Source organism: Triticum dicoccoides, chromosome 5B (genome assembly GCF_002162155.2).
Source record: "Triticum dicoccoides isolate Atlit2015 ecotype Zavitan chromosome 5B, WEW_v2.0, whole genome shotgun sequence".
Lineage (NCBI taxonomy): Eukaryota > Viridiplantae > Streptophyta > Magnoliopsida > Poales > Poaceae > Triticum > Triticum dicoccoides.
This window is the reverse complement of record NC_041389.1, coordinates 141,423,235-141,435,590: the sequence shown is the minus strand read 5'-3', so window position 1 is coordinate 141,435,590 and position 12,356 is coordinate 141,423,235. Positions and strand designations below refer to the sequence as shown.

The 12,356-nt window shown below is 49.1% G+C and overlaps 2 protein-coding genes across 3 annotated transcripts; one reads left to right on the top strand and one right to left on the bottom strand.

The window, feature by feature from the left end:
- The first annotated feature begins 1,640 nt into the window (after window positions 1-1,640).
- LOC119307864 (polyprotein of EF-Ts, chloroplastic-like) lies at window positions 1,641-6,563 on the top strand. Its single transcript, XM_037583950.1, has 4 exons — window positions 1,641-1,799; window positions 2,281-3,929; window positions 4,795-5,506; window positions 5,682-6,563. The coding sequence occupies exons 2-4, from the start codon at window positions 2,327-2,329 to the stop codon at window positions 6,286-6,288; spliced, it is 2,922 nt and encodes a 973-aa protein (XP_037439847.1). The 5' UTR covers window positions 1,641-1,799; window positions 2,281-2,326; the 3' UTR covers window positions 6,289-6,563.
- A 99-nt stretch (window positions 6,564-6,662) lies between these two features.
- Window positions 6,663-11,621, bottom strand: LOC119307865 (5'-adenylylsulfate reductase-like 6). 2 transcript variants are annotated; one of them, XM_037583952.1, is made up of 4 exons: window positions 11,409-11,621; window positions 7,998-8,170; window positions 7,784-7,908; window positions 6,663-7,368 (listed from the first exon to the last, which is right to left on the bottom strand). In XM_037583952.1, exons 1-4 carry the CDS (start codon window positions 11,604-11,606, stop codon window positions 6,962-6,964), a joined length of 903 nt encoding a protein of 300 aa, XP_037439849.1. In that variant the 5' UTR covers window positions 11,607-11,621; the 3' UTR covers window positions 6,663-6,961. The 2 variants fall into 2 exon arrangements, with proteins under 2 accessions (XP_037439849.1, XP_037439848.1); XM_037583951.1 differs by lacking the exon at window positions 11,409-11,621 and adding an exon at window positions 10,004-10,283.
- Window positions 11,622-12,356: the final 735 nt, after the last annotated feature.

Here is a 12,356-nt window from a genome sequence, read left to right as displayed (position 1 = left end):
TGGAGTGGCGGAAATACGGTTGATTCGCAGCATGCGGGCAGAGCGGCGTTGCGGTGATGGCTGGGCGGATGCTTCGCGGTTGGGTGGTGGCTGCGGGGACGGCGGAAACAGCGACGGCGACGAACCGAGTGGCGACAGTGGAGAAAAACGCTCAAAAACAGCACTGGCTGTCCCTATCCTATCAGACAACCACGGTTTTTACAAGGTGTCACATAGACAACCACGGTTTTTACAAGGTGGAGAACATGCACACGCACGACTTGGAAAAAACTTGCGCGCACACGCACACGGGACACACACAACTGAGGCCAACTCCACCGCGCGATCCCAAACGGACATCCGTTTTGTCCGGTTTCTGTCCGTTTGGGTATGGATGTGGGGTCGTGTCCGGGCCTGTCCCGGGATGCGGTGGCCGTGCACCCAGCGCGCGGCCGCATCCATTTGCCCCATCCTGTCCGTGAGGGCAAAAATGCCCAAATTTGCATCAAACTAGTTTCCAACCCAAATATTTGTCTGAAAATTAAAATAGTTTTACAACCCAATTGAAATTGTCTTTAATAAAATAGTTTTACAACCAAATCGAAATTGTCTTGACTGAACATAAATTAGACCAATACATCTATTGGTTGCCAATGTGATCCCAGACGTGCTCAACCAAGTCATTTTGAAGATTTAAATGAGTGTGCCCATCACGCATCTCACGGTGGAATTCGACAAACTGTTCAAATGTTGCCGGGTCTTGGTGCAGGGGCTCAATATTTTCACCTTGATAATCAAATCCTTGGTCGAAGATACTCTCATCACGCTCGTCCTCGACGATCATGTTGTGCATGATCACACAAGCAGTCATCACCTCCCAAAGCTTCCTTTCATCCCATGACAGTGCATGGTTTCGAACGATACCCCACCGGGATTGAAGCACACCAAAGGCACGTTCCACATCCTTTCTAACACTCTCTTGCATTTGGACAAATCTCTTTCTCTTCTCACCTTGGGCCGCGATGATCACCTCGACGCAACAGGGGTGGTTGCCGGCCGGCTACTGGCCGCTCTGGAGCTCTCGTCGGAATCTGCCTCGGCCGCCGTGGTTCGTCGCCTGCAGTCGTGTCCCCTCCGCCACCGGCAAGGACGGCGACGGCCAAACCTCCCTCGATAGACGACCAAAACTACGGCGAAAGCGCGGGCGTGGTGGCGGCCATGTCGAGACGTGGTTTGGTATGGACGGCGGGGGGGCTGCGCGGTGAGGAGGCGGCCGGAGAATAGGGCGGCGCCGGCGGCGGGGCGGGGCAGGGAGAGAGGGTGAAGCGTTGGAGCGGAGGGACTGCTAGTGTCCCCGACAGGCGGGCCACGGGGGGACAAGGGCGTGCGTCGCGGTCGTCCGCGCGCGTCCGTTTCACCCCAAACCGAATGCAAGTTTGGGTCGGGGATGGGTAAAAAACGGACGGAATCCGAACATTTATCCGTTTGAGACCGTGCGCTGGGCCGCCTCTTTTGTTTCTTTTACCCCAAACGAATGGAGCTGGATAGGATAGGGTCGCGCGGTGGAGTTGGCCTGACCGACGGAAAAGGCAACCCATCGGGGCAGCGGAGCGGGGCGGGTCAGGTCCAGCGGCACAGCAAAACTGCGCGTCCCGTCCATCCCGGCCATCCACTGCTACCATCAGTCTATCACCTCTGCTCCTTCCCCGTTTCGTTTCCAGATAAGGCTATATATCCCCAGCGACCCCTCCGCCTCCTCCTCAGCCTCCCTCTCTCTCCTCACGACGGCCACCGCGGGAGCTCGCCGTCGCCCCGACGAGGTAACCCCGTGTTCCCACCCGCCCCTGTCCCGCGTAGCTAGCTCGTCGGTGACACTAATGCGGCCGGCGCCGTCGTCCATGTCTCTCGTCTCCCTCCCGCCCTTGCTCCGCACTCTCAAGCATCTCCTTTGCTATCGCTTGCGCGGGACGTGTTTGTGGGTATGCCTGCGCCGACTGCCGACGGCCGTCTTGTTTGGGAGCACTCCAGCCCGCTTTCCCACCCTGTAAAAGCGATAAGTTGTAGGGTAGTACTCGCTGTGTGCATAGGCACTGGAATGCTGGACAGGAAGCATGTTTAAAATCCACTGCAATAGTTGCTCCCCCCAAATTTTGCTGGGCCGGAGGCTGCCTATGCATGCACGTTTGCACTTCTCAACTGATGATGCTCTTTCGCAGCATCTCTATCATGTATTCCTCTTCGTTCGTCAGATTATCTTGCTCTTCTTGCGCGGTGCTGAAACGAGTCTCTGTCCTTGTGCAGGGTTCTGAAGGATTCAAGATTCTGATATAGCTCCCCTGAATCCAGCATGACGCCGGTGGTCCATTGCTCTGTTGGCACCATCAGCCTGTTCCACATAGGCAGTTTCAGGCCCAGCCGAGAAATACAGATAAGAAGGTTCCGTGGTTCAGAGAGGTATTCAAGAGTCACATCGCCCTTGCGCCATGGGCTGCTGCAGCCACAGACACCATTCCACCTGATCAGCATCTACAAAAGAAGCTGGTCCTCTGCCAACAGCAGGCTAAGGACCTTGTCAGCAGCAGCTGTTGGGACCGATGTCACGGTGGAGGGTTCGTCATCTCCGGCAGGAGAAACTTCCGACGCCGCACCTGCCGCTGCTGAAACTACCGGCCAGGCTGTGGCTAGCACGAGCCCGGCTTCCTCCCCTCCCAAGTTAGGCCGCAACCCACGTAAGAGCGAGATGCCGCCGTTGAAGGATGGTGACCTTGTTCCTGGTGCATCCTTTACCGGGAAAGTCAGGTCTATCAAGCCATTTGGAGTCTTTGTTGACATTGGAGCATTCACTGAAGGCCTTGTCCATATCTCCCGAGTAAGTGACGGTTTTGTTGAAGATATATCTACCCTCTTCACTGTTGGGCAAGAGGTGTCAGTGAAATTAGTGGAAGTAAATAAAGAAACGAGGCGCATCTCCTTGACAATGCGGACAGGTGGAGATTATGTCAAGGAAGCACCTACGGCTCCAAGCGGTGGGAGGAGTCCAACTGCAGCTGCGCCTAGAAGCTCACCAAGGCAGACAAAGGATTTCAAGAAGATAGACGAGGCAAAGTATACACGAGGACAATCTCTGACTGGCACTGTGAAAAATACGACAAGAACAGGGTCATTTGTGACACTGCCTGATGGAGAAGAAGGATTCCTCCCAAGGGAAGAGGAAGCAGCGGCGCTGTTTACCCTTATCGGGCATTCCGCACTGGAAGTTGGTCAAGAGGTAACGGTGAAAGTATTGAATGTAGCACGAGGCCAGGTCACATTGACAATGAAGGGGGGAGAAGATGATGACGATGAGTTGTCGTCGTTAAACACCAACCTGAAGCAGGGATGGTCCAGAGGAACCAATGCTTTCGAGTTAGCTTTCCGTAGGAGCAAGGAAATCTCTGCATTCTTGGACCAGAGGGAAAAGGTTACAGCTCCAGAAGTGAAAACAGAAGTTGAGACTGAGACTTCAGTTTCGACTTCTGGGGTTGGTAGCACAGTTGACAACAAGCTCGTTGAGCCTCCTACTGAAGTTGAAAGCAAAGAGGATAGTTCTTCAACAGAAGCTGTCACTGGTGGCACCGTTGAGCCTGCTACAGTTTCTGCTACTGAAGTTGAAAGCAAAGAGGAGGACAGCGCTTCAACAGAAGCTGTCACTGGCGCTGTTGAGCCTCCTACAGTTTCTGCTACTGAAGTTGAAAGCAAAGAGGAGGAGAGCTCTTCAACAGAAGCTGTCACTGGCGCTGTCGAGGAAATCACTCCTCTTGATAAGGCCGAGGAGCCAGAAGAATCAGTGCCGGAGGTTCCTGCAACTGCAAGTAGCGAGTCTGCTGTGGTAACTGAGGAAGTAGCAGCCTCGGATGAGAAAACCACAGAGGTTTCTGCTGCTGGAGCTGCAGAAGCAAGCACGACCACAGGTCAGCAGTAATTTTGTCGACCAGATCTTATCTGCAAAAGGCCCTGACATGTAGTAATTTGATCAGTCACATCCTGTCTGCGAAAGGCTCTTCAAGCAACTCTACCTAATTAGGAAGAGTATTAGGATAGATTGATTGCATGTAAACTGTTCAAGCAACTCCTTTTGCCAGTTCTTTTTACATTTCTTCTTGTGGTATTGTTCCTTACTTTGGTAAATGACCCAAGAATCAATGCACTTAATTTTGTTTCCTCGCTAGCTCAAAGGTTTGAGTTGGTCGGATAAGCCTCAACATGTACAATCCAGATATCACCTCATCTGCCACTGTACAGTTTTGAACTATGGAGGATAAGCCTCAACATGATACTTTGGTTTGGCTTCAGTTTTTGGAACATCGCATTAGGATGCTTTCTTCCTCTTCATTTGCATAGCTTCGGTTTGATTTTTGTTTTGTTTCATGTGGCAACTACACATTTTCCTACAAATTTGTTGACAGCACTGAAAGTTTTTAGTTTTTTGTTTAATATATGGCATAAAGAGATTTCTCTATGACGTGTAACTGTGTCCCGTAAATGCATTTAGAAAGTGATTGCCTGATGCAAATTTTGATTTTCAAATATCAATCAGAACTTATTATAAAATGCGACACCAGTTGATGGTCCTAAAGCTTTTATGGATGCAGTGTAAGTTAACAGGTGCACTAATTCTTCTAATTAACACCTCCATTATTTGCAATTTCATTTTAACAAACATACCTGTCCCTGCATTTTCTGCAGCACAGTTCACTGCATATTGTACTTTATTGATTAACTGTTGTTAGGGCAGCAGAAGAAAGATTTTGATGGTTCTTTTCTGCATCTGTGCAGCAACTATTTCTCCTGCTCTTGTCAAGCAGTTGCGTGACGCAACTGGAGCAGGCATGATGGACTGCAAAAAGGCTCTTGCTGAATCGAGTGGTGACATTGATAAAGCTCAAGAATTCCTCCGGAAGAAAGGGCTGGCTGCTGCTGACAAGAGGGCTGGAAGAGCCACTGCAGAGGGAAGAATTGGTTCTTACATACATGACAGCAGAATCGGTATCCTTATTGAATTGAACTGTGAGACTGACTTTGTATCACGAGGTGATGTCTTTAAGGAGTTGGTCGATGATCTTGCCATGCAAGCTGCTGCTTGCCCTCAAGTAAATTACATTTCCATTGACGATGTCCCTGAGGAGGTTGTGAAGAAGGAGACGGAGTTGGAGATGCAGAGGGAGGACTTGCTGTCAAAGCCTGAGCAGATCCGCGCTAAGATTGTCGAGGGCCGAGTAAAGAAGAGGCTTGGAGAATTTGCATTGCTTGAACAACCATTCATCAAGAATGACAAGGTCACAACGGGTGAATGGGTGAAGCAAACTATTGCTACAATTGGAGAGAACATGAAGGTGAGGAGGTTTGTTCGGTACAACCTGGGAGAAGGGTTGGAGAAAAAAAGCCAAGATTTTGCTGCTGAAGTTGCAGCCCAGACAGCCGCTAAGCCACCACCAGCTGCTCCTCTGAAGGATGATAAGCCTGAGGAATCGGTTGAAGCTGCAGAGAAGTAATCTTCCTCTCAGAATCTCATGTTGCTCATATGTGCTGTTTATGTTTCTCGGGGTGTGCATAATATGTGCACCAGAATGTTTTTACTGTCTTAGCATTTCTAACTTCTAATTGCATAGATCATTTCCCCTAAAGTCAACACTCAGTCTAACTTGACATACCTATGTTTCCAGGAAACCAGCTGTGGCAATTTCAGCTGCATTGGTAAAGCAACTCCGAGATGAAACTGGCGCAGGTATGATGGACTGCAAGAAAGCGCTGGCTGAGACTGGGGGTGACCTTCAGGGGGCTCAGGAGTTCCTCAGAAAAAAGGGCCTCTCGTCCGCAGACAAGAAGTCGTCTCGCCTAACCGCTGAAGGCCTGATTGGCTCGTACATCCACGACAACCGCATAGGGTGCATGATTGAAATCAACTCTGAGACCGACTTTGTGGCTCGCAATGAGAAATTCAAGGAGCTGGTGAATGACCTCGCAATGCAAGTGGTGGCATGCCCACAGGTTGAATATGTCTCAATGGAGGACATACCAGAGAGTGTTGTCAGCAAGGAGAAGGAGATTGAGATGCAGAGGGAGGACCTGCAGTCGAAACCCGAAAACATTAGGGAGAAGATCGTGGAAGGGCGGATATCAAAGAGGCTCGGAGTGATGGCCCTCCTGGAGCAGCCCTTCATCAAGGATGACAGCAAGACGGTGAAGGATCTCGTTAAGGAGACGATCGCCGGCCTGGGGGAGAACATCAAGGTACGGAGGTTTGTCAGGTATACCCTCGGCGAGAACTGATAAATGAGACAGTGACCTCCGTTACAATCCATGGCATCAGGAGTCGGGCACATTTTGATTCATCGTGGTGCATAGCTGCTGCTAGTTTGTACTGAGTTCCATGTATAATTTTGTATCACTTGTTACCATTGCTCCTGGTTACAACAACACACTTTTTTGCACACCTTCAATGTAGATGACAGGAGAGATCAATATATTGTCCATGAAGGATTACGGCAAATTAAATTGGTATCTTGTTCCATGTTTTACTTGAGATCTGAAAGGATTACGGCAAATTAAATTGGTATCTTGTTCCATGTTTTACTTGAGAGTTTTTGCTTTAGCCAGAAGGATCGATTTTACACTTTTTATCCTGGTGGTACTATATGGAAACATAGGTCGAAATGTCTTTCACTTATTAGTACAAGACAGATGAACATACTGCAATTGCAGATTACATGTGAAAAATAGTAAAAGGGCTTATGATGTGTGCCCAGTTGCTCAAAAACTATGACAATTGGTACTCATGATTAATGTTACAGTGTGGTCTACACAGGCTCAACAGTATCCCTAAGATTTACATGCTACAAACAAGATGTTTCACTACATGTTCATGTGAGTTATAGGAGCTTCCACATCCAGCGCAATTCAAACAGCCCGCATGCTCTCCCGCCCGACATTAAAATCCAAACCATCAATCCAATCTAGCAGCTCGGGGAGAAGATTGCCCACCAAGAGACACCGAAGCTAGAGATGATGCCCAGACTCTCATGTTTATGGCTCCAACCATGAGCCTCCATTTGCTCCACATCTTCCTTACATCCACGGCATGGGGCACACATTCGAGCAGCTGCGTCAATTTGGCAAGGACTCCAAAGTTGGCGTGCCGGAAGTATTGGGCCCACAAGCCTTTGATGCAGGCGAAGAACTTTGGGAAGAAGAACGAGAACACCCTTAGGCAAATAAAGAAGATGCTGAATGCTAGGTAGGGCTCGCCCTTCACTGATTCGCTGACTGAACCATTCCAAAGCTTCACATACTGTGTGCTTCTTTCGGTTGTGATCCACTTCCGTGGACCAAGATATGCAACTGGTTCTTGTCCTGCATCGAACAGAGTCTCTGTCAAGACAGAATAAGAGTACTGCCACGTACTTCCTATTTTTCTATGAATTTAGTAACATTATCGAAGTGTGGCCAGCTAATGATAGTGCAGTATCTGATCTAACAATCATTAGGTTATAGTAAAATGATGGCAATTACATCTGTGCATATTTAACACCCATATAATTGTATTGCCATTTCTAATCCAGAGAATTACTGTTGCCATCTTATCCATAGAACTACTATTCCCGTCTTTCGAGCTGTGCCAATAGAGCACAGGCTGCTTGGACAGTAAGATGATTAATATTTCATACTAAAACAGAGGCATGCCACAGCACCCATTATTTGCTAATCACATAAGGATATCAGGTGGGTTACAACTCAGTAAATGCACAATGAGCATTGAGAAACCTACCAGTAACAGCAGAGTAGAAGTTGACCAGTGAGTTGAGATCTTTGGCAACAAGAGGCCAAAATGCATATGACTCATGAGCTATTAGTATAGAAGGAAGGCTGCGGACACCATATCTTGATAAAACTCTGCAAATCATAAGGAGGTATTTGTTAAGGCCGTCGGTCATATTAATGGGCAAGGATGACAGGAACACCACTGCGAATAAGGGTCTTACGTTGGCATCACGTTGGACTGTTCTACAGCCAAGTGCTTAATATGTGGATACATTGAGCTAAGATCGTCGAAGATTGGTCTCATTCTATGAGAGAAAGGGCACCATGATGCATAGAAGAGGACAGCAGTGTACTCCTTTCCACCCAACTCTCTGATAAGTTCCTCCCCATTAACCTGCAAAGTTTTTCAAGGCGAGGTTCATATTAAGCACGGCACGGACCAAAGGACTCACACTTCATAAGCAGATGATTTTCGCAGTCTATTTGCTAATTATCCACACTACAGCAAATTGACTAGAGAGGAGAGACTACAGGGAATTGCTATTGGCGCCGTCTCATTGGCAGGCAATCCATTGAGGCATTTAAACCTCTTAGAAAAGTGAGTCTTAACGCCATCTCATTGAAGTGGTAACCAAGCTCATTAACAGTGGCGCGGTGAGGACGAGGAGCGGCTCGGATTTGGGGCGTTGGCGCCGATGGCGTGCCGGCAGCAGCGCGAAGGCGGGAGCTTTACGGGCCCACGAGGGCTCGGCCGGGCCCGTGGGCCCACGGGCCGGGTGTGCTCCTGCTATTGCGTCCGGACGGCTACCGTCGCTGACGGTGGAGGTGGGCCCCTCCCGCGTGCCGACGGTGTTGATGCCCTAGTCCCGGCTCTGATCCTTCGCCTCGTTGTCCTCACTTCGCGGTGCCGTGGTGAGACGGCGTGGAGGCTTCATGACCGCGTTGGCGCAGGGTGGTGGTTGGTTTGGTGGCTGGATCCGGAGCGCCCGAGGTGCGGGTTGGGATCGGGGGAAACCCCTGTCGGCGTCGCCGACACCGGCGCGGTGGCGCCTGTGGGTGCCACCTAACCTTCCGGGAGGGCGTCGGGGGCTACCCCTCCTCTCGCCTCGTCGTGTACCAGGGGAAACCATTGGCAACAGCGTCGTCATCGTCGTGATCCTTCCTGGAGGTGTTGATAGGTGCCGGCGCTTCGGAGTCTTGGAGCCTAGTGGAAGATCTCGGTGGGCGCAGCGATCGCGAGGCTTCTTCGTTTTTGTTGATCCACTGTTGTCGGCATTTGTTTCTTTTGCTCTTTCTTTGTCGTTTCTTTTGGGCGTGACTGTGCTGCTTCCGCCCCAGCACCTATCCCTGTATGGTTCGGCTGGTTGCTTTGTATACAAAGCGGGGGGAAACCCTTTTTCGGTATAGCAAGAAATAAACATCTCCCTGGCCCTCAGCCTTAAGGAGCCAGAGCTATCCAAAACCTTAGCATCCCAAACGCTCAATAGTATCTTGTACGTTCTAATTCACTACTACATGAAGCTTTAATTTACTTACAGAATGAACTGCCAAGCACTGGTACCATAAGCACAGTAAGTTACAGAAATGAGGACACTGATCCGCTCAATGACACCGAAACAACACACGGAATCTAGCTGAATCGCCCCTAAATTGGCATTGGAAGGCTTGGACAGATGAAAGATACCAACGCATTCCAAACAAATTTATTTCGAGCGCAATATTTGTGGAAAACAAAAGATGATTTGATGCAGGATAAGAGCCAGACTAGCCACCCAACTGAACCTTCATACTCCTGCGTTGACTAATACCCAATCAGCTTGCACAAAAAGAAAAAGAAAAACAAGAACGGTCTATTTCGCCCCAAATGAAATTGAAGGAAATCCCCTAAGCAAATCAAAACTATAGAACAGAATCCCATCATGATAAACGTCAACTTTTTCCCCAAGAATGGCAAAGTGAATTCGCTCAATTTACTTCTGAAACCTGTAAAAAACAGAACTAACTTGTTGGCACCTAAATAGCATAAAGATTTAGGAACTGGAAATTAAATTGTGTGACATACGAATCGATGGGCGAACAGGAATTCACGAGAGAAGAGAGATCGACGAAGAACCGTACGAACGAATCTCCGGATTCATCCACACAATAAATGCGCAGGCACACCCAAAAAAGGCAAACAATCTGTAGCCAACCAATCCAGCTCGGAGCTATGGTTGGAGACACGCACCTCCTCGGCCGGGTGCCCCTCCGTCGAGGTGCGGCAGGTTCGCCGGAGCCCCTGGAGGAACGGCGGCGGTCTCTCCTCCGGCCTTGGGCACCGACCAGAGTGTGCCGCCGCGAGCGGGTACGCGCGCACCTGGGACGGCACGGGGAGCTGGAGGAGCACAAAGAGGAGGAGAGGGGCGGCGAGGAGGCGGCCGGCCATGGCGAGAGGGGGGAGGAGAGGAGTGGGAGGAGGACGCGTCGTGAGATTTCTTGGTTGTTTTTGGAGGTCAGCTTTGTCACGAGAAAGAAAATGTAAATGTAACAAATTTGGAGGGTGTTCCCGGATGAGAGCAGATTCTCGGAGGGCTGGAATGTAAAATGTGGTCGTAGTAGTGTAGTTGGGATTGGAGTTGGAAAGCGTAGTTTAGCCTTAACCGGTTTGTTTAACTCGTGTTGTTGTTGTTGTTGTTGTTGTTGTTGTTGTTATTTGTTTGTTTATATTTTGTTGCCTGAATTGTCTTTCTCAGCTTTGGTGGATTTCCCTCACATCTTCCCTTCCTCTTTCATTTTCCTTGCGAGGTCAATGCTCAGATCATCGATAATGCGTTTGACTTAGAGTGAGCATGGCACGAAGCATGAACTAGGTGGCTGACTAGCGAAGCATGGGAGGCGAGAATTCAAGCGGTATGCCAGTGCAAAGAGGACGTGAATGCTTTTGCAGCATTATTCTCTAAAAATTATCAAGAATATGCAAATTAGGATGAGTCACATATAAATGTCTACTAAGAAACTATAATCTCTCTAATGTCGCTCATCTGCGATTTCTGTAGACTTAGAACCGCACACAAAAGTTTGAGAGAGAGAGAGAGAGAGAGAGAGAGATGACCCTGTGCAGTGCGTGCTAGATCAAGTGTTTGGTGAACTAGGAGACTAGATTCTCGTGATGATCCCTCGCGGCGGAACTTAAGCTGGGATCCAATCATTATACTCTCCAGTTGTTCTCTAGGAAGGAGGAGAGGTGGCTTGTGAGGCGTTTCTTCATTGAGAAACAATGGTTGATCCAACTGTTTTTTGTGGACATGGTGATCGACGTGTGGAATCAGGCGAAGGCTTCCCATCATGATAAACGTCAACTTTTTCCCCAAGAATGGCAAAGTGAATTCGCTCAATTTACTTCTGAAACCTGTAAAAAACAGAACTAACTTGTTGGCACCTAAATAGCATCAAGATTTAGGAACTGGAAATTAAATTGTGTGACATACGAATCGATGGGCGAACAGGAATTCACGAGAGAAGAGAGATCGACGAAGAACCGTACGAACGAATCTCCGGATTCATCCACACAATAAATGCGCAGGCACACCCAAAAAAGGCAAACAATCTGTAGCCAACCAATCCAGCTCGGAGCTATGGTTGGAGACACGCACCTCCTCGGCTGGGTGCCCCTCCGTCGAGGTGCGGCAGGTTCGCCGGAGCCCCTGGAGGAACGGCGGCGGCCTCTCCTCCGGCCTTGGGCACCGACCAGAGTGTGCCGCCGCGAGCGGGTACGCGCGCACCTGGGACGGCACGGGGAGCTGGAGGAGCACAAAGAGGAGGAGAGGGGCGGCGAGGAGGCGGCCGGCCATGGTGAGAGGGGGGAGGAGAGGAGTGGGAGGAGGACGCGTCGTGAGATTTCTTGGTTGTTTTTGGAGGTCAACTTTGTCACGAGAAAGAAAATGTAAATGTAACAAATTTGGAGGGTGTTCCCGGATGAGAGCAGATTCTCGGAGGGCTGGAATGGAAAACGTGGTCGTAGTAGTGTAGTTGGGATTGGAGTTGGAAAGCGTAGTTTAGCCTTAACCGGTTTATTTAACTCGTGTTGTTGTTGTTGTTGTTGTTGTTTGTTTGTTTGTTTATATTTTGTTGCCTGAATTGTTCTCAGCTTTGGTGGATTTCCCTCACATCTTCCCTTCCTCTTTCCTTTTCCTTGCGAGGTCAATGCTCAGATCATCGATAATGCGTTTGACTTAGAGTGAGCATGGCACGAAGCATGAACTAGGTGGCTGACTAGAGGAGCATGGGAGGCGAGAATTCAAGCGGTATGCCAGTGCAAAGAGGACGTGAATGCTTTTGCAGCATTATTCTCTAAAAATTATCAAGAATATGCAAATTAGGATGAGTCACATATAAATGTCTACTAAGAAACTCTAATCTCTCTAATGTCGCTCATCTGCGATTTCTGTAGACTTAGAACCGCACACAAAAGTTTGAGAGAGAGAGAGAGAGATGACCCTGTGCAGTGCGTGCTAGATCAAGTGTTTTGTGAACTAGGAGACTAGATTCTCGTGATGATCCCTCGCGGCGGAACTTAAGCTGGGATCCAATCATTGTACTCT